This window comes from Cynocephalus volans, chromosome 6 (genome assembly GCF_027409185.1).
Source record: "Cynocephalus volans isolate mCynVol1 chromosome 6, mCynVol1.pri, whole genome shotgun sequence".
Taxonomy (NCBI): domain Eukaryota; kingdom Metazoa; phylum Chordata; class Mammalia; order Dermoptera; family Cynocephalidae; genus Cynocephalus; species Cynocephalus volans.
The window spans coordinates 118374591-118396801 of NC_084465.1; the positions used below are offsets into that span (position 1 = coordinate 118374591).

General features: G+C 45.8%; 1 protein-coding gene across 1 annotated transcript; it reads left to right on the top strand.

Moving 5' to 3' along the window:
• The first annotated feature begins 155 nt into the window (after window positions 1–155).
• On the top strand, window positions 156–21238 carry EARS2 (glutamyl-tRNA synthetase 2, mitochondrial). The gene is made up of 9 exons (XM_063099456.1): window positions 156–294; window positions 2840–2995; window positions 6038–6227; window positions 8458–8930; window positions 10073–10181; window positions 13478–13631; window positions 13714–13844; window positions 18424–18559; window positions 19023–21238. Exons 1-9 carry the CDS (start codon window positions 156–158, stop codon window positions 19104–19106), a joined length of 1572 nt encoding a protein of 523 aa, XP_062955526.1. The 3' UTR covers window positions 19107–21238.
• The last annotated feature ends 973 nt before the right edge of the window (window positions 21239–22211 follow it).

Genomic DNA, 22211 nt, shown 5'->3' on the forward strand with positions numbered 1-22211 from the left:
TGGGGCCGCAGCCGCCCAAGGGGGCGTGGGCTTTCAAGCTAGAAGGACTGCAACTTTAAGAGGCGGGGCTGCGCTTGCTGTGGCGGAGGTGGATTGGCCGGGAGGGGTTCCCGGAAGTGACGCTAGAGAAGTCCACGTGTGCGATCCCACCCCACATGGCGGCGCTCACGAAGAGGCTGCTGCAGCCCGGGAGGCCCCCGGCGGCCTTGAGTCGTCCCGTGGGACGGCGCGAGGCCAGCCTGGGCACTGATGCCGGCGCTGCGGTGCGAGTGCGGTTCGCCCCCAGCCCCACAGGTAACCTCGGCGGACGTGACGCTGCAGGCCGCGGCCCACTGTCTCGTCCCCGCCCCTCAGTGTTCCCTTCCGGTGGTGTCAGACTGGGTGGGCAGAGCGACCCCATTCTACAGAGGCAAAAACTGAGGTCGAGGGGCCTAGATGATTCACATTGTCAGAAATTCCTTTGTATTGTACTGTACCATGCATTCAGTAAGTGTGTATTGAGTATAAATCGTGTTCTAGGCACTGGGATAGAGTGATCATTGAGAAAGTCAGAATCCCTGAGAAGCTTACATTCTAGTGTCCCCGACAAACACGTGTAAAAGTAAATGTAACTTCAGATGTAATGTGCTATGCGAGAAATGAAGCAGGATAGGGGACTGGGAGTTGGTAGGATGTTCATGAAGGTCTTACTGAGGAGATAACACTGAAGCTGAAAACCAAATGACGAGTAGGAGCCAGCTATGTGAAGTCTATAGGAGGAACCTTCTGGGTAGAGGAAATCTTGTTGGAACTTAACAAGCCAGAGGGAGGCAAAGGCCCATTGTATGGCTGATTGAAGATCTTGTCAGGCCTCCCGACCAGTTCCCAACATTCTTTTCTCAGCGAGACTACCTTTTGCCCTCTCCGCAACGAGCATGCCTGGCATTCCAAACCCCAGGGTCGGCAGATAAGAATCTTTGTGGCAAGATCCCAGCTGCACCGAGTTACAGGGCAGGCAGCATCTTGTAGAGCAGTGCTTCTCAAATCATCCGTGGTGGAAGCACTGGTCTTTAGTTCCCAGTCAATTGTGGATCAATAAATAAACGAAATACTAGAAAAATGGAAATTTTGGAAACATACAAAATACAATCCCAGTTCTTTTTGTTAGGTTCAACAGACAAAATTACTCTGTCAAATTCCTGTAAGTTTGTAAATGTTTACTCTGTTTCTATGCTTACTTGGTTGAAAACTGCCAACAGTTTGCAGAACAGCACTGGACTGCACACTTTGCTTCGAGGAGCACTTAGGTAGAGTGCCAAGGCCTGAGATTGTCTGAATGCAAATTTCTGTTTTTGCCACTTCCTAGAAGTGTAACTTGCACAAGTTACTTAACCTCTCTGAGCCTCAGTTTTACCATCTGTCAAACAGGGCTAATAATAGACTTGTAGGTTTGGCTAATGCAGCTGAGCCACATAGCAAGGTCTGGTATGTGTAGAGGTACTTAATAAACAGTGTTCTCTATTATGATGATTATAATTCTCACTTCCTGCTTGTTTGTGGGAAAAGCCCATATAGAAAAAGCTGTTGAGAATTATCAAGCAACATAGATCATCATAATAGCTAAAAGTAATTGAGGGTGTACTTTTGTTAGCATTTAGACCTCACAACAATCCCATAATTGGAAAGTTCCTATTTTTGTTTTTAATCTCTCCAACAGATAGGAAACTGAAACTTATAAAAGTTAAGTAGGGTTCCCAAGGGGTAGCAGCTAGTAAATGATGGATGCAGAATTTGGATCCAGGTATATCTGATGGAAGAGGACTTGCTTTCAACTGCTGGGCCCCTGTCTTATGTCTTAGAGACTCCTGGGACCCAGTACTACTGAACTCTACTGGTTTTTATGTTGGCCTTGCAATAACTAGGCAAAGGTCACCCATATAATCAGTGTTAAACTAGGGTGTGCCTGACCCCAGAAGAGCTTTTCCTATCCTGTGCTCCCTCCTGTACCTGGAACTCATTGTGGAGACTCAGGGCAGTAGGCTGGTCCAAAGAAGGTAGGGTAAGGAGAAAGTTACAGTCCTGGGAAAACTGTTAGTTTTAAGTTTTCAATCAGGAATAATGAAAAAGTAGAATGTTAGGAGTTTAAACTCGGGTGAAGAGAAATACAGTGGAATCAAATATTGCTTTTGGTTAGTTGTTTAAAGCCAGTGCTTAAAGTGAAAATCTCAAGTAGACAAAATTCAAAACGTACAACCTGGATAGTTACCTACAGTGCATGCAGTGCATATGCCAAATGTGATTTCATAGTACTTTAAATTTGTAAATTGGGCTGGCTGGTTGGCTAGCTTGGTCAGAGCATGGTGCCGATAACACCGAGGTCAAGGGTCCAGATGCTCACAGTGGCCAACTACCCAAAAAAGTAAATTTTGTAATTCATTTGTAATTAATCTTTTTTGCCAGAGCACGTCATTGAATTCACATAAGTTAAATGCCCATATGATATAACTTCAATGAGTAATACTCTGCTTCTCCTTTGAGTGAAACTTGGCCTTGAAGCAAATATCACAGAAAAGTAGTGGGTACAGTTGGGAGAGTTGGAGCCTTTTTCCAAAATGACATGCTCCAAAACCTGGGTGGTCTTCTACTTCCAGGATGAGGACTAATGGAATCTACACCCAGCCCTCTTCCATAGCAGTCTGGCTCTGGATGCTTGCTGGAGAGATGGGAACAGGAGGAGCTGTTTCTTGGTCTTCAAAATTCGTTGGGACATTTTGTCACAAGAAGAGCTTACCTGCTCCTCAGCTGAGACCTGTGAGCTCATCTTCCCTGTCTTGTCTGAGTTCTTCTCTTCCTCTACTAGGCTTCATGCACCTGGGTGGCCTCCGCACTGCCCTCTACAACTACATCTTTGCTAGGAAGCACCGGGGGAGCTTCATCCTGAGGCTGGAGGACACAGATCAGACCCGCCTTGTGCCTGGGGCAGCAGAGAATATTGAGGACATGCTGGAGTGGGCAGGTGAGGCTGGCAGGGGAAGGACCCTTCTCTTAGGAAGGAACACAGAGCAGGAAAGGAGCCTGAAGGCCTAGGATGGAGAATGAGGAGTTCCTGGAAAAATGGGTACATTTGTGATGCCTAGGGTGGCAGATGCTATCTGAAAAGATGTTGAAGCTCCATGAAGCAAAGTTCCAAGACTGTTTTGAGATTCTTGTTCTTATCTCAGAATCTCAAGTCCAGTTTCTACAGGGGCCAGGCAGGAAACACAGGCCAAATGGGAAAAGGAGGAGCTGGACCTTGTCCAAAGGAGGCAGTGCCTCTGAGCTCCAGCTCCGTGTTCCCACATGGGCAGGCTGGCCCAGTGTGTCCAATCTTCCAAGTTCCAAGAGGAGCCAGAAATCCAGATTGTTTTTGATGAATACTTACCATTGTTAAATATGGGCTCTTTTTTTTTTTTTTTAAACCCTATTGTAAGAGCTAAACAAAACTTCAGTCCATCTTCTTGTGGGAAGTTTAATCCTGAGGACAGCTAAGCTTAGGGAGAACAAGGAGGATTGTGTTTGCACTTCCTGCATCAACAGTTGCCTAGCTGTAGGGACAGGTATGACTAATGAAGGTTAAGATCCTCAAGGAAAAATACCGAGACTGTTTTGAGATATGTATTCTAACCTCAGGTAAATTATTCACTAAACTCTGAGTTCCTAAAGGGCAGAAACCAAGTTCATTTCTGTCTTCTATTATGGAAGATTTTAGCAAATGCCTAGTCGAGGTTTACTGAATAAAGGAATTCATTCAAGATCATTTACTGTGATCCAGACACTGTTGCAGGTGCTGGAATAGCTAAAATTAATTGAGGGTGTACTTTGTACATTTCAAAGTGTACAATTCAGTGGTTTTTAGTATCATTTTTACAGCTGTTATTAGTATTTAGTATTATTTACAGATAATTACTGTGTTGTGTAATCATCACCGTTATCTAATTCTAGAACATTTTCATCACCCCAAAAAGAAATCCCACACCTATCAGCAGTCACTGCCCATTTCTCCCTCCTGCAACCGGTGGTGCCCACTTATTTACTTCCTGTTTCTGTGGATTTGCCTTTCCTGGATGTTTCGTGTGAATGGGCTCATACAACATGTGCCTTGTTGAGACTGGCTTCTTTTACTCAACGTAAAGGTCATCTGTGTGCTAGCATGTATCAGTACTGCATTCCTTTTTATGACCACATGATACTCATTGTATACCACATTTTGTTTATCCATCCACCAGTGGATGGGCATTTGGGTTGTCTCCACTTTTTGGCTATTGTGAATAAAACTGCTCTGAACATTTGCATGCTCATTTTTGTTGGAACATATGTTTTCAGTTCTCCTAGGGGAGTCACTCTTAACTCCTGGGGCAATCCAAGATGCTGACCACGTTAAAGAGACTTGTTTAAAGTTAGAAAGGTACCCCCAAATTACTTAATCTAACCCTCTTTTCTGACAAATGATGAAACAGAAGCCCTGGGAGAAAGGGAGCTAGATAATACTACTAATAACCTAAGCCAAAACATTCTAATTGCTTGGCAAGTGCCAGGCAAGGTGCAGAGCACCTTACGTATGTCATCACATTCTAGCCTTGTGGTGACTCTCATGAGAAAGTTACTACTTGTATCCTTCTTTTACAAATGAGAAAGTGGAGACCCTGAAAGGTGACTTGCCCAAGCTCTGAGAGCTGGCTGGTGTGCTTGAACCCAGGCCAACCCACCTCCAGAGTTTGTGTTAACATTGAGAGTAATGGTGAATCATGAACTCTTCTTCCTAATTCATTTGAAAGCTTTTTGTCAGCACCACGCTCAGCCAGCGAGCCAACCGGCCATCCCTATATGGGATCCGAACCCGGGGCCTTGGTGTTCTCAACACCGCACTCTCCCGAGTGAGCCACAGGCCGGCCCCCATTCGAAAGCTTTTTGAAGGTAGAATCGCTTTCCTCCAGTTGCTGCGTCCCTTTTGTTCTCTACTAGAATCATTAATAGTTAATTTTTTATTTTTATTTATTTTTATTTTTTTTTATTTTTTGCGGCTGGCCAGTGTGGGAATATGAACACATGACCTTGATGTTATAAGGCTGAGCTCTAACCGAGCTAACTGGCTCCCCTCGTTTAAAGTTAATTCTATCCTACACAATCTGAGGAAATGGGGTGTCGGTTGGGGATTTGGCTTATCACAGATCATATGTAATCTACAGCACATACAGGTAAGCCACGGGGCTCAGTGCTTTGTAAACATTAACGTGTTAGTTGGCACAATCACTCTGCCCAGCAAGCCCTTAGCTCCACTTTTCAGAGGAGGAAACTGAGGCTTAGAAAGGCTAAATAATGCAAAGAGGTAGTACAATGAGCAGGTGAGAACGTGGTCTCTGGGGCTCACTAGCCTGGGTGTGAATCTGGTTGTGCCCCTTGTCCTTGGCCAAGTGACATAACAAAGCACTTCTGTGCCTCAGTTTCCTCTTTACACAAGGGGGTCAATAACAGCACCTGCCTGGTAGGGTGGTTTTGAGGCTGTGGGACATGAAACATCCTGCATGGTGCTCGGCATCCTAGATCTCACATATTGTCAGTGCTTTGGGATCCTCTGTCACAGCGAGTGACAGGCTATGCCCTGAACCATGCTTCTCTCTCCCACGTCAGCTGTTCCCAAGCCTGAACTGGTTTCTCCCTCACCAGGGAGAAGATGGAGAGATGAGAACGTACAGATAAGAGCATGGGCGATGAAGCCCATGTCCCTGTGCGTGACCTTGAGTGCTAACCTCTCTGTGCTTTAACTTCATCTCTGAAAGGGAAATCATCTTGGAAGAGTACGGTGCTGATAACACCAGGGTCAAGGGTTTGGGTCCCTTTACCGGCCAGCCACCCCCCCAAAAAATAAAAGGGAAATTGTAATAGTACCTACCTCTTGGATTATTGTGAGGTTTGAAAGCTTTAATATGTGTGTAAGGTGCTTAGAACAATGCCTGGAAATGAGTGTGTTGTGCACGTGAGTTACTTTTGTTTGATGGTGAGTCTCTCTGCCCTGTTCCAGGCATCCCTCCCGATGAGAGCCCCCGTCGGGGAGGTCCTGCAGGGCCCTACCAGCAGTCTCAGCGACTGGAGCTGTATGCCCGGGCCGCAGAAGTGCTGCTGAAGACCGGAGCTGCCTACCCCTGTTTCTGCTCACCACAGCGGCTGGAGCTCCTGAAGAAGGAGGCCCTGAGGAACCACCAGACGCCCCGGTAAGAGCCCCAGCCCTTCAAAGATGCCTTCCCAGCGTTGGGTATGTTCCTTATCTATTGCTGCATAATAATTTACCCCAAAACTTGCATTACCTCCCAGTTTCTGTGGATCAGACGTCTGTACACAGCTTAGCAGGGTCCTTGGGCTCAGGGTTTCTCCCAAAGCTGTAATCAAGGTCTTGGCCAGGCCTGCGGTTATTTCAAGACTTGACCTGGGGAACGTCTGCTTCTGTCTTCTCTCATGAGGTTATTGGCGGACCTCAGATCCTTACTAGACGTTGACTGGAGACGTCAGTTCCTTGCCACGTGGGCCTCTCCGTAGGGCAGCTTAACATGGCAGCTGGCTTTGCTCACAGTGAACCAGGGAGAGAGCCAGAGAGTGAGCCAGGTGGAAGCTGGATCCACCTGATTGTGGATGTGGTATCTCATCACTTTTGGTGCATTCTATTCATTAGACAAGTCACTATGGCTTGCCCACACTCAGGGAAAGGATTACACACAGGGCAGAAATCAGGAAGTGGGGATCATTGGGGGCCATGCCAAAGCTGCCTGCCACATACATGGATCTCAGGATAATAACATGTAAAGTAAGTAAAACTTTCTTGTGTTCTATATTTAAAAGGTCCAGAAAGAAATATATTGAAAGATCTCTCTCCCAGTCTTGATTCTGGCCATTCAGTTTTGCTCTCCAGGAACAACTGGGGTTAGAATTTTCTTGTGTTTCCTCCAGGGACATTCAGTGTGTATGCTGATAAGTCTGTATGGTTTCTTCTTAGTCTGTATTCAAGTGGTAGTGCACAATATACTGTGCACAGAATGTTGTACAACTTACTTGTCTTTTGTGTGTGTGTATGTCCAGCCGGTATGGAGATCTGAACCGTTGACCTTGTTGTTACAATACCACACTAACCAACTGAGCTGACCGGCTGTGATGAATAATGTTGCCAGACATCATTTTGCACACGTACAGTGTGCTTGGCAGACACCTTCCTAGATGTGGAATTGCAGGGTCAGTTTGTAGCTTTGATACATACTGCCTGGTGGTCCTTTGCCAATGTACACCCCTATCAACAATAGCATCATTAACGTTTAAGTTCCACTTCAGTGAACTACTTGGACAAGGGCTCAGATGTTCGTAGAAGGCTGTGACATTCACTGCAGCATTGCTTTTTTATTAAAAACAATCTGCTTGTCCATTGACAGGATTGTTTTTTAAAATTACATTAAGCCCTATTGTGGAATCCGTGTAGCCATTTATTGATTGAACACTTAGCCACATCAAGGACTAAGTTTACAAGTCTTACGTCTGTGACTCAGGATGCTTTTGGATGCAAATAATGGAATACCCTGTTAAAAGTGACAAACCAGAGATTCTCATACTTTAATGTGCAGACGAATCACTTGGAGATCTACTTAACATGCAGATGATTCGTAGGTCTGCAGTGGGGCCTGAGAGTCTGCATTGTCAACAAGCTCCAGGTGAGGCTGATGCTGGGGGTCTACAGACCACACTTTGAGTAACCAGGGCATAAGCCACACAGATATTTAACTTCTTGTTGTGCAGAAGTATACAGGTGGGTGACTCCAGGGTAAGACCAGCAGCTTGGAGATGTCAGGGCTCTGTTTTGGCCTGTCTCTGATTTCCTTGCCTTCCCTCCCTCAATTGCCAGTAGCTGCAGCAGCTCTAAACATGCTCCCCTCACAGGACAACATCCCAAGAGGACAGAGGGGCGAGGTGAGAAATAAAAAAATAAAACTAAAAAAAAAAAAAAAGGAATTTTTCTCTTGTGGCTCTCTTGCTGTCTTTCAGAAAGAAAAATGTTTCCCAGACCCTTGGCTCTCCCATATCCCCTAAGCATACTTTTCTTTGAGTGTCAATGACTAGGACAAGGTTACATTCCTACCTGGACTGGTCATTGGCATAGGGCAATGGGATTGCAAGATTGGCTATACCAGTCATGATTCAACCCCTTCAGATGAAGCATTCTGCCATTTCCTCATTAGCAAGGAGAAAGGGGGAAGGCTGGTAGGTGGGCAAACATTAGCGTCTACTACGCTATATTGTGTCACTTAGTTTTCACAAACTACCTTACTATCATCTCATTGCAGACTGAGGAAATAGCTTGAAGAGGTAAATGACTTACCAAGGTCATGCAGCTACCAGAGACAAGGGCAAGTCTCCTGTTTATCAATGCTATTCTTAGCTACTATGCTGTCTGCTTCCCAACAGGTATGACAATCGGTGCCGGAACCTGAGCCAGGGGCAGGTGGCCCAGAAGCTGGCCAAGGAACCCAAGCCTGCTATCCGCTTCCGTCTGGAGGAGGAGGCACCAGCCTTCCAGGACCTGGTTTATGGCTGGAATCGGCATGAAGTGGCCAGTGTGGAGGGAGACCCGGTCATCCTAAAGAGTGACGGCTTCCCCACGTACCACCTGGCGTGCGTGGTGGACGACCACCATATGGGCATCAGCCATGTGCTGCGGGGCTCGGAGTGGCTTGTCTCCACCTCCAAGCATCTGCTTCTCTACCGGGCCCTGGGCTGGCAGCCACCTCACTTTGCCCACCTGCCCCTGCTCCTCAACAAGGATGGCAGGAAGCTATCCAAGAGGCAAGGAGACATTTTCCTGGAGCACTTTGCTGCTGATGGCTTCCTGCCCGATGCCTTGCTCGACATCATCACTAACTGTGGCTCGGGGTTTGCAGGTATCCGCCCCCTCAAGTGATCCCAGTGGCAGAGAGCATAGCCGTATAAAACAGAGGCTTTGGTTAAGGTTGACTTGGTCTGCAGTCCTAGCTTTGTCACCTACCAGCCACATGATCTTGGACAAGTTCATTCTTTTATTGAACAAGTGCTTATTGAGTCAGACACTGTGCTATAACAATGATCAGGGCAGACATAATCCCCGCACTCAAGGAGCTTGTAGTCTATGAGCCTCAGCTGCCCCATCTGTGCAGTGGGGATAAGTACCTTCGTCATAGTGTTAAGGTAGGATTCACTGAGCTCATGAATGATGTAAGGCACCCAGCACAGCGCCCGCCACACAGTAAGCACAAAACTGTACAGATTCTGTGATTGTGCAGTGACAAGTATTACTACGAATCTAGTTTATTCCAAGCTGAGCCCTTATCCTTGGCCCAAGTCTTAGAGCCCAAATCTTGAAGAAGCAAGCACCAAATAAGTTGAACTCTTTGCGGCAAGGATTTCTGAAAATGTAGTGTTAATAGTCTTCTTGTTGTTTATTCTGCTCTCATTTCACTTAACCTTTAAAATATCCTTGAGGGGTAGATATTTGTTATCCCTACTATTTGTAAGAGGGTAGTGAGGCTAAGAGAGGTTCAGTAAGTTGCCAAAGTCACACAGCTTAGTAAGGAATATAGCCTTTTAGGCCTGTGCCTGACCATGATGCCCACTGATTGTGTGGGACAAAGATGCTGCTCATGAGAAGCAGCTCCCAGCACTGCGGTTCTTAACTCTGGCTGTACTTTGGAATCAACTAGGAGGCTTGTAATATGTACTGATGCTCAGACCCCACCCAAAACCAGTTGAATCAGAATCTCTGGGGTAGAACAGGGCAATGAGCGTACTATTCCTCCGGCTCACACCTTTGAGGGTGATGAGGATTGGTTTAGCCTGATTTGATCGTTTTCACACCTTTTTTTCTTAGTGACAGAATCCTTTCTGAAAATGAAAGCTCATTCAAGCCCTTGATGTATAGCTAGAATTTGAATCCCTTTGGTTGAAGAGTGGGGAGCCCAGAGCTTGCTCACTCAGCATCCCTTGTGTCTGAAAGTGTGTGGAGGAACGGAGAGAGGAAGCTGAGTGGCTGGGTCTCCCTCACTTGCAGAGAACCAGATGGGCAGGACCCTGCCAGAGCTGATAACACAGTTCGACCTGAGCCGGATCACCTGTCACTCAGCCCTGCTGGATCTGGACAAGCTCCCAGAATTCAACAGGTGAGTGGGGAGTGGGGAGATTGTCTGGTAGAAAAGGGCTTTCTTGCTCATGATGGGGCTCTGGCAGAGAGTAGAGTGGGCTCTAGGATCGCACATACCTGATTTTGACTTCGGGCTCTAGTGTCTAATGCTGTGTGATCACAGGTACGTGGTCACACACCCAACCTCTCGGAGCCTTTGTTTCCTCTTCTCTAAAACCGGACTAATAATGATACCCATCTTATGTGATTGTTGTAAGAATTAAATGTTCCATGAAAATATCTTGCACAGCCCCTGGCGCATATAAAATGCTCAGTAAATGGTAGATATTGTTTTTATTGATGGCATTATGTTCCTGGCCACCCCTTGCATGGATACTGTTAACATCCAAAGCCTGGAGAAGGGCATCTTCATTTTAGAATCACTACCCAGCTGCCACCCAGCAAACACAGTGAATGAGCACTGTCTCATGGCATCTAGTTTATATTTCATGTATTTGATATTTCAAGTAGTTCTTCACTTTGAAACCTCTGGATATAGTTATAATTCAGATAATTGTTGACACGTTTCAGTCAAAGGGAATTAGTTGTAAAGCCAGCAGCCAGGTTTGCATCTGGAGGCAAGGGACTCATTAGTGCCTTCTCTCGAACACAGTTTTGGGGACAGACTCTTTCCTTGGTGTTTTTACTTGTGTGAGCCTGGAGAATTCCATTGGCTGCAGGTGTTTTAGGGATATCACTTCATTTACTTCTCCCATCAGACCTATGAGATTGATTGTAGGATTTTGCCCTATCTTACATATGAGGAACACGTGATGTATAGATGTCAAGTAACTAGCCCAAGTGCACACAGTAAACAGAGGGCATCTCTTGAATGGGGCATTCAAGAGTGAATGCACAGGGGCTGGCCGGTTGGCTCAGTTGGTTAGGGCATGGTGATGTAACACCAAGGTCAAATGTTCAGGTTCCTGTACTAGCCAGCCACCACAAAAACGAAAAGTGAATGCACATATGTGTTTAATGTAGCTTGTTCTTCTAGCTTTTTTATCATAGAGAAAGTGATATCCCAGGGGGAGGTGGAGTCAGGACAGGAAGGGTGCTTTGTGATCCATTCAGGTCCTCCCCATAGAACGAGCAATAAGTAGCCTAAATGAAGACAGAGGTGGACTTGTGCGTAACGTGAATCAGGGAGGGGGTGGAGCATGAGGACTGATACCCACAGTTTTAATGCAGCCGAGGCTGTCATCTTTAGACGTCTCTATAATCAAGGCACTGCCGTGATTATTTCGGCACTAGTAGTAAGGATGGTAACGGGAGTTATCATAGCAGGAGCAGTGCTGGTGGAGCAGTGGCAGTAGCCATAGTGCTTCACATTTGTGTAGCAGACTGTGTCTTAGGCCCTGGCCCTTACCCACATTATCCCAAGCATGGCCACGAGGTTCTCTTGATTTGTTTTTCTTTCTACTGTCTCATCTGTCTACTAAGAATGTTCTAGGGCCGGCCCCGTGGCGCACTCGGGAGAGTGCAGCGCTTGGGAGCGCAGCGGCGCTCCCGCCGCGGGTTCGGATCCTATATAGGAATGGCCAGTGAGCTCACTGGCTGAGCGCGGTGCGGGCGACACCACGCCAAGGGTTGCGATGCCCTTACCGGTCACAAAAAGACAAAAAAAAAAAAAAAAAAAGGATGTTTAGAAACAGTTTCAGAACCACTTTCATGCATTTCTCTTAATGCCTTTTTAAAAAAAATATTCAAAAAAATATCATTGTTATGTTTTTTGGCCAGTCTGCATTCCAAGTAATTTCCCGGAGGGTCTCGTCCTTCTACCCTCTGACCTACCCAAGCTTGTTTGCAGACCCCCCGCCTGTCTGCAGCTCCTGAATGTGCTGGTAATACAGTGTCACTGTCAGTGCTTTACCTACAGTCCATCTTTTGAATCTTCACAGCCACCCTGTGCAGGAGGCCCACTTGTCCCCATTTTAACATGTGGATCCTGAGCTCCTGATGGTTATGTAACTTGCTGCACACACCTGGCAGGGCAGGCTTCACACTCAGGCCTGCCTGATTCCAGAGCCCATGAGATGCCCACCACACCTCACTGCCTGCCTCCTGTGCCAGAGACAAGGGGCCAGGCATCTCAGAATGGTTCTCGGCCCTGTACTACTTTCTGTAGTCCCTCTACACCTGCCAGGGACTGAAGGTAACAGGGCCTGATTTGAGGGTTGCAGTCTTAGAGGCCTTATGGCTTCCAAAGGAGGGTGTAAGGCGGTTAGAAGAATTCTGGAAAGGAGAAAATTGGAACTGACCAGAAAACCCAAACTTTTAAAGTAGGAGCACTTAATTCAAACAACCCTACCCTTTGCTCCAAATCCTAAAAGTCCGTATTGTTGACCTCTCCTTTTGTGCCAAAGCCCCACAATTCAAGCTAGGGTGGGAGGTGGACATGCCCAGGTTCTGCTTTGTGAACTTGGGCTTGCAGCAATAAGCAGGTAAGAGAGAAGGGAAGGGAAGGCCGGACTGACCAACTGGAGCGCCCCTGTCAGTCTCAACCGGGCAGCCTCCGCTCTGCTCTAGGCAGTTGAAGCCATGGGAAACCAGGGCCCTGTGCAGCCACATCTTCTGATTTCTTGAGAGAAGCCAGAACGCTATTTTTTTTTTGAGCAGCTGGCCAGTACAGGAATCGAACTGTGTACCTTGGTGTTATCAGCACCAGGCTCTAACCAACTGACCAGAACACTGTTTTTATGTGATCTCTTCCTAGTTTAAAATATTAGCTACTATTTTAGGAACACTGAAAATAGGGGGCTGGCTGGTTATCTTGGTTAGAGCATGGTGCTGATAACACCAAGGTCAAGAGTTCAGATCTCCTTACTAGCCAGCTCCCCAGTAAGAAGAAGAAAAAAAAAAAATCACTGAAAATAAAGCACAATGGCAGGTTGTTTGGGATTCTCAGGCTATTCCTTTGTAACCTTGGTTAGGTCCCTTTCTTCTTATAAATGTAAAGAGAATTCTGTTTCTTAGGCCGGCCCGTGGCTCACTTGGGAGAGTGTGATGCTGATAACACTTAACGCCATGGGTTCGGATCCCTATATAGGGATGGCCAGTTCGCTCACTTGGAAGAGCGTGGTGCTGAGAACACCAAGTCAAGGGTTAAGATCCCCTTACTGGTCATCTTTAAAAAAAAAAAAGAATTCTGCTTTTTGCATGTGGGAGGGAGGACTCACATGATGTGTTGTTCTTCAAACTGCACCTGCTCCCCTGGGGAGAGAGGGTTTGGGTGGGCTGGGGTTACCAGCAGCAGGGGACCCTTGACTTCTGCAGGCTGCACCTCTGCCGGCTGGTGAGCAGTGAGACCCAGAGGTGCCAGCTGGTACAGAAGCTGCAGGCCCTCGTGGAGGAGGCGTTTGGGAGCCAGCTGCAAGACAGGGGTGTCCTCAACACAGACTACGTGGAAAGGATCATCCTGCTGAGACAGGTGTGGGGCCGGGGGGTGCCGCAGTCTTGCTCCCTTCCAGTGTGTTCAGAGCCCTGTCCCTAGTGACTGCCTTCTTCCCCAGGGTCACATTTGCCATCTGCAGGATTTGGTCTCCCCAGCATACTCCTATCTGTGGACTCGCCCTGCTGTGGGGCGAGCGCAGCTTGGCGCCATCTCAGAGAATGTGGACGTGATTGCCGAGCACGTGCTGGGGTGAGTACCACAGCTGAGCTCTGGGTTCCACACATGTCCTCCTCTCTCTCTCCCTCCCACGGCCCCACTTCCTCCAGGGCATGGCTGTGGGCCCCTAGCACATCCCTACAGCTAGTGGGGGAATGATCGCCCACTGGCTTTCTTTGGTAAGGAGGCCTTACCTAGAGGACCCAGGTTCTCCCTGGACACAGGCAGTGAGTTCGGTGGCTCACATGGACCTGGGGTGCATTCCTGTTCTGCCACTTACTCACCACATTATCTTGCCTCGCCCAGGTGGCTTCACTTTGGCCAGGTTACTGCACCTCTTCGAGCCACCATTTCGTCATCTATAAGATAGAAATCATACTGTAACAGTAACAGAAATTTCAGTGACAAGGGCAGAAAATGCAACCAAGAATGGCTAAAGCAAGGGGGAATGATTGTTTCTGTAATTGCAAAGGCCAGAGGAGAAAGGTTGTTTGAGGCACAGCTTAATGCAGGGGCCAGCAGTGTGTTACCAAGATCTACTTTGTCTCTCTGTGCCTTTGACTTTTTGCTCCCCACTGCACCATGCTGGCCTCTTTCTGCAGAGGCTCTGTATTAGGTAGACAGGGGCAGGAGTCCTACCACCCCAAAGAAATGACAGTGCCAATCTCCTATTGAAGTACACTTCTCCCAGGAGGCAGTCCGGGGCTGGCCAGTTTTCTGTGTGTCAAGGGTCCTGCGTCTGTAGGTTTTGCTCGTCTCTGCGTGGTCCATGGTGGCTCAAGGACTGTCTATGATTCATTGAGGGGAGAAAGGAGGAAAAGGGGAAGGGGATGGGACACTCCTTCCCCTTAAGGACCTTAAAAGCTATACATATCATTTCTACCCATATCCTGCTGGCTAAAACTAGGTCTTCTGGCCACACCAAGCTGTAGGTGAGTCTGGAAAATGTAGTTTTTTAACTTGGCAGCCATGTGGCCGGCTAAAAATTCTATGACTGCATGAGAAAGGGAGAAAGGATACTGGGGGATCATTAGCAGCATCTCTCAGTCTCCCACTGTTGTAATATAGCCTCGGCCACTCCATACTGCAGAACCTCTGCTTCAGACTCCAGCAGCATTTTGGGATTACCTCTTCCCAGGTAGTTTGGTATTAACTCTGACTGGGCCTTATTGGCCTGGTTTTCCTGTCTTTGAACCAGTCACCAAGGCCTGGAGAATGTAAAGTGCTAATTGGCTTAGGCTTGGGTCATATGCTGGACCCTGAGTGGACCCCCAGCCAGAGCACATGGGCTGAGAATGGGGGGGATGGAAAATTCCCCAGGGAGATTTGGGACATTGGTATCAGGAGAAAAGGGGATGGATGCAGAAAAATCCACAGGTATTTATTTTACTTACCTCCCAGCTTTGCTGTGAGGAGGAAATTAGAAAATAATCACAAATACTTATGTTTTTGTGGGCTGGCCAGTTAGCTTAGGTGGTTAGAGCGTGGTGTTATAACACCAATGTCCAGGATTCAGACCCCTGTACCAGCCAACTACCAAAAATATATGTATATGTGTGTGTGTGTTTGCTTACAATGTGCTATTTTATATATATACATATATATACACACATGGGTGTGTATAAGTACATATGTGCTTAAATTCACAGCAACTTAATAAAATAAGTAATGTTATTATCCCCATTTTACAGATGAGAAAATTAAGGCACAGGGAGGTCAAGTAACTTCTCCAAAATAATATGTCTAGTAAGTGGAAGAACAGGGATTTAAACCCAGGCAGGCTGGGTCTAAAAATCATATGTCTAGCCATATTCTTTATTGTTTTTTTAATCTGTAAAGTGTTCGGACAGTGTCTGATACCTAGAAAGCTTCCATATATTATAATATATATTTTTTGTTTTGTTTTTTGGTGGCTGACCCATGCGGGGATCCAAACCCATGACCTTAGTGTTACCAGGCTGTGCTCTAACCAACTGAGCTAACCAGCCAGCCCTAAATTAAATATTTTGATTATTAATACATTCAAACCTTTTAAACCTTGGTTTAAAACTTAGAAATTATTATTTTTTAAATGGTATACATTGGAAGTCATCTTTTTAGTTCTTGTCACCCATTTGTCCAGCTCCTGAAGCCTCTGGGGGTTACTACTATTCTTAATTACATCTGAATAATTCTTATTTTCCTCACTTTTTACCACAAAGGTACGCTATAGTATCACTGTTCTCTGTCTTTTGGGTGTTTTTTTTCATTCAACAATGCATCATTAGATTTGTCCAGTGCTTAGACAGCATCCTCATTCTTTTCTACAGCTACGCATACTCCATTATACTGCTTTACCGTGATGTATTTAACTCATCTCCTATTGGTGGACATTTAGGTTACTTCCAAATTTTGCTGTTACAAACAATGCTGCAGTGAATAACTTTGTATAGACATTATTAAGTATGTTTGCAATGACCTTGTATAGACATTATCAAGTATGTTTGCAATGACCTTGTATAGACATTATTAAGTATGTTTGCAGGATATATTTCCAAGAGCTATTATTATTAATAATATACTCTCTTAATTTAGGGCATTCCACCATAGGAGCTATTAATTCTAATTCACCAGGACCAATGTCTTAACTCCCATCCCAGCCATGGGATTAGATTTCTGAGAAACTGGGACTGCCACTGAAGTCAGGCAACCTGATACCCAAATGTTCAGAAGCTGCCAGATCACTAGAAGTCCCTTTTGTGCCCATGCCAGGCTCTGGGCCAGCTCTAATGTCCTGAGCTGTCACTGTTGGCTGCCTGGGGCTGTCATTTTTCTTTGTCAGCTCCTTGGAAGCCTGCTTCCTCACAGTGACATTAGGGACAGTGTGTTTTTTTCCCACATTACATTTTATATTTTCAGCATTTCATCTCCTTGATTTCATAAAATAGTAACTATGTGGCTTAGTTAATGATTGTCTTAGTCCACTGGAACTGCTATAAAAAAATACCATTGACTGGTGGCTTAAACAATAAGACATTTATTTCTCATGGTTCTGGAGGCTGGAAGTTCAAGATCAGAGTGCTGGCTGATTGAGTGCCTGGTGAGGGCCTTGTTCCTGGGCCCTGTCCTCATATGTCTTTTTGCTGTGTCCTTATGTGGCAGAAGGTTTGAGGGCTGTCTCTGGGGTCTCTTTTATAAGGGCACTAATCACCTTCCAAAGGCCCCACCTCCTAATATCATCACCCTGGAGGTTAGTATTTCAACATATAAATTTTAGGAGGACACAACATTTAGACTGTAGCAATGATGTGATAAGAACAGTTAGTTTTGTCTTAAACTGAAGCTCAGTTGCTCAAGTACTGGCAGTTAGTGAGGAAATCTGTCTGCACTAAAAGGCTGTTTCTTCAAGTCGTTGATAACCCCAGCACTGCATACTGAGTCGACCTTTGGAATGCAGTTGTCCAGACCCCGTTGTGAGCAGACAGCGTCAAAACTGGCATCATAGATCGTCCACGCCAGGTTCAGTCCCTCTCCAGTGTCTCCAGTTTGGAATCTCTGATAGAAACTTAGAGGAACTGGGAGATTGCTGTGGCATATACTCACCTCCAGTCTATTCCCATCTTTTGCTTTGACTCAGAATCAGGGCTAGGGCAAATTTTTTGCAAATCCAGCTCTAACTGAATGGGGAATTTCTCTTGAAACTCAAACCTTTTGGGAGAGTCTCTCTCAGTTAGACTGGCAGGAGGGCGGGGGCGGGGTGTTGCCAGCCCATGGGATTTTAGATCCTTAAGCGCTTCAGTTTGTGAGAAAAGAATGGTTGTAGCAAGCTGGTGGCAAGGCCATTCTTGGAGCTGGGTTCTCCTGATTTCTTTCTTTCTGCTCTTCTGTGCTACAACCCCAAAGAGATTTTCACCCACCAATCTTGAAGCTATGTTTCAGATAATTTCCCAGAAAATAGTCATTCTTCCATCCTATGTCTAACCCATTTCTAAGTTTCTTTCTAGATCATCTTGCAATGTCTCTGAACAGTTAGATGTAATAAATCTTAGCTGACTTTTAAAAACTTTTAATTTAAAAAGACTGGCCAATTAGCTCAGTTGGTTAGAACACCAAGCTCAAGGGGGATTGCTGTACTGGCCAGCCGCCAAAAAAACAAAACCTAACACAAACAAACAAAATCCCTGCAACTTTTTATTCAGGTAGAAAATCTCATACTTTTGAGTACATACCATGTGTTCAGGCGCTGAACTTGGTGCTTTGCAAATTTACCTCTCCACCATAGCCCAGTGCCGGACAGATACTATTATTATTCCCACTTGACAGATGAGAAAGCGGAGGCAATGAGATTACATGACACAAGTAACAAGAAGTAAATCCTCTTGTTATGGTACTCTCTTAGTTCCTTATATTATGTCTTCTTGCTTGGATTATCTATGTATGTGGTCCCTTGGTTGTTTTTTCTTCTCCAACTTGGATGGGGGAAGTGGGTGGTAGATATCTTCCTCCTTCCCCAAAACAGGCTTGAGCATTGGTTGTGCTGCTTATATTGTAGCTGGCCAGTAATCTCAAGTTCTCCCTCCCACCCACTTGCCATTGGCCCTTGCAGACCCCTTATAGTCTGGCTCTCTTCTAGGCTTCTAGAAAGATCTGGCACGGGCTTAACTCAGGATGCGCTGAATGGAGAACTGAAGAAACTGTCAGAAGGTCTGGAAGGCACCAAGCACAGTAATGTCATGAAACTCCTCCGAGTGGCCCTCAGTGGACAGCTGGTGAGGCGGGGCGATGGGCTGGACTGTTCTCTGGAGCCCCTCATTTATCCCTTCAACTAACACTTAGTGGCAGGCACGGAGCTCAGTTTTGGGGATACAAATATGATCTCTCCCCTCATTCAGTCTTTCAACAGATGATATTTATTTTATATCTCCTGTGTGTGAGCACAATGCTAGGGACAGTGGATACAGTAGTGAACAAAATACACATGATCCCTGCCTTCATGGAGTTTATGGTTTATTGGGGATAACAGACATATCAATAGTTTACTTAATATGGGAAAAACAGGCTCCTGGGACCCATCCATGGAAATTAAAGGCCAATAAAATGCAAGCTCTGCTCCTTGGAATGCAGGCTGCAGTGCTGGGGCTGGCCTGGGAATAACTTCTGCAGACTGGGCTGAGCATAAGTTCCTTGGGCAGTTTTGGGCAATAAGGCAATGTTTTCTCTTTTTGTTCTTAGCAAGGACCTCCTGTAGCTGAGATGATGGTGTCCTTGGGACCAAAGGAAGTTCAAGAACGAATCCGGAAGGTTCTTTCCAGCTAGGGAGAAGATGTGCAAGACAGTGGATGTGCAGGGCAGTGGAGATGGCCCTAGGAACCTGTACCCTTGGAAACTGCTTTCAGAGGAGAGGAGGAGGCGGCCTGGGGCGCATCAGGAAGCTTGCAGATGCAACTAAGAGTGGAAACAGAATCTGCGGCTGCACACAGTACATTTATGGCTCCATGACAGGCCCATCCTCAGCAGTTGGCCAGGGGAGCCCAGCCCATCTCACCTCCTTGCCTGGAAAGGAAGTCCTCATGTCTGGTTTTGATACTACATTACACAGTGGAGTTTGGGAGTTAGTTCACAGAAAAGTCAGCCTCCCAGGACAGTCTACTGGGCTCAGGTATTGGTTTTCTAGGGCTGTCGTAACAAATTCCCACAGAACTGGGTGGCTTAAGTTATTTTTTTTCTCACAGTTCTGGAGGTTAGAAGTCCAAGATCAAGGGGCCAGCAGGTTTGGTTTTTCCTGAGGCCTCTGTTTGTGGCCTGCAGACAGCTGCCTTCTCACTGTGTCTTCATGTGGTCTTTCCTCTGCACATGCACCTCCCTGGTTCACCCTGCCTATTTTGCATCTTTTCCTTTATATACGTCTTCCTTCTACCATTGCTTGTAAGTCACTGTGGGTTTCTGAAATTAATGTTTGTTTAGGGTCTTAGGTGAGTAGAAATAGCTAAAGTGAAAGGAGGATGGTGGCTAGATATTAGCACCCTCCAAGGCTTTTAGGCGTCCCCTGTATGGCAGCCTGCCTCTAAGATGTCCCTCAGCGTCCCTCCCTCCTTGTATTCACACTCTGTGGTTGCTTCCTTTATTGGATAGGGCTGACTGTGTGAGCAGTAGGCTGTTGAGGAAATGATAGAGTTTGAATTTGGAAGGTAGGTCATAAAATACATTGTGGCTCCTGTAGTGTTTTCTCTAATACCTTTCTTTGGGGGCTGCCAGCTCCCAGGTCGTGAGGACACTCAGCAGCCCTATGGACAAGTCCATGTGACAAAAAACTGAGGCCTCCTGCCAATAGTGAGCCATGAGAGTCATCCATTTTAGAAGCTGATCTTCCAGCCCCTGTCAAATGTTCAGATGACTGCAGTCCTGGGAGACCCTGAGCCAGAACCACTCAGCAAAGCTGCCCCAGAATTTTAGACACACATGAACTGTGAGATAGTAAGGATTTGGGATAATGTGTTACCCAGCAATAGGCAACTAATATGCTTCTTGCCCAGAGGAATAGGGAGAGGGGATTAAATAGTTTGTTGAGTCTCATATAGTCTTTGTCTTCATTTAAACAGTGCACTAGTTAAAGTCATTTTGTTGCAGGCGATAGAAACCAACTCTGCCTAACTTAAGAAGTTTACTGGAGACTATGGAAGAGTTAAAGAATCTATGGAAAAGCCAGAGGACCAGATCTTGAAAAAGATAGGAACCAGGCAGCGGGAGCTAAAGGCTAAGTCCTATCTGAGTTCTTTGGTGGGGACACATAGACTACTGTTGGTTTTTGTGTTTGTTTTTTTACAGTTTTTTCTAATTGTTGTTTGTTTCTCTGTTCATATTTTCCCCTTCAGTTTTGAATGACTCAGCTAAAGATTCAGATTCTGAGGCAAAAGTGTCTGCTTGGGCTAACCAAGGTCATGGTGCCATTGCTTAGGCAGGAGTAGGTAGACCTGCATCTAAAAAGTTGTTCCTAAGGAAAACTAGGAAACTTTTTCCAGAGGAAGCGGAAATGGCAGAAACAGCAGATATGGATCACAGAAGGGGTGCTGTGGATTAAACGTGTCCCCCCAGAGGTTTGTGTATTAGAAATGACCTCCATTATAACATTGCTGAGAGGGTGGGAAATCCAATTATGGTATTTGAAAAGTAAGGTCTTTGAGAGGTGACTGGATCCTGAGGACTGTGCCCTCATGAATGGATTAGTCCATTTATGGAGTAATGAGTTATCATGGGTGTGGTTCTGATGGCTTTATAAGGAGGGTGAGGGATGTGGTTAGCTCTCTTGCTCAGCCCATTCTCTTGTCATGTGATATGGCACTCTGTAGAGTTCCCAACAAGAAGAAAGCCCCCACTAAATGTGTTCCCTGGACCATAGACTTCCCAGCCTCCCAAACTGTAAGAAATAAATTTTGCTTCTTTATAAATTACCCAGTTTCAGGTATTCTGTCATAAGCTACAGAAACAAACTAATACAAGGGGACACGATAATAACAATACTTAAGGGCTGGGTAGTTAGCTCAGTTGGTTAGAGTACAGCCTTAAAACATCAAGGTCATGGGTTCTGATTCCCATACCGGCCAGCCACCAAATAAGTAAATAAATAAAAAGACTTAATTAATGAAAAAAAACCACAATACTTGTGATTTATTGTGTACTTACATAAGCTTCACCCACTCTATTTTCAGATTATCTGATAAACACTTTAACCTTTCATCTCCTTAAATCTTCACAACTATGTGAGAGAGGTGATATTATTTTCTTTTTGTGTTACAGATAGGGAAACTGAGGCTCTGAAAAGCTAAGTAACACTTCTGAGGTCATAGTATGAGGCAGTCAGTATTTAAACTCAGGCCTATGACAATCCAGAGTCCAAGCTTAACTTTTAACTACTAAGACACATCAGAGCGTCTGCCTGTAAGACATTAAAAAGGGTTACAAGAAACTCTTTGGCTTGTAGTCAGGGGATGTGAATGTTTTAACAAAGTGGTCAAAATGCTAAATTCGGGCCGGCCCCGTGGCGCACTCAGGAGAGTGCTGCGCTTGGGAGTGCAGCGACGCTCCCGCCGCGGGTTCGGATCCCATATAGGACTGGCCAGTGCACTCACTGGCTGAGTGCCGGTCATGAAAAAGACAAAAAAAAAAACAAAAAAAAAACCAAAATGCTAAATTGCTTCTGACATGTGCTACATCATGGATGAACCTTGAGGACTTTATGCTGAGTGAACTGTTAGTCACAATAGGACTAATACTATATGATTCCACTGAGAGGAAGTACTTAGAATAGTCAGAATTATAGAGGCAGAAAGTAGAATGGTGGTTGCCAGGGGCTGGGGGAGGGGAATGAAGAATTATTGTTTAATGGATACAGAGTCTCAATTTTACAAGATGAAAAGAGTTATG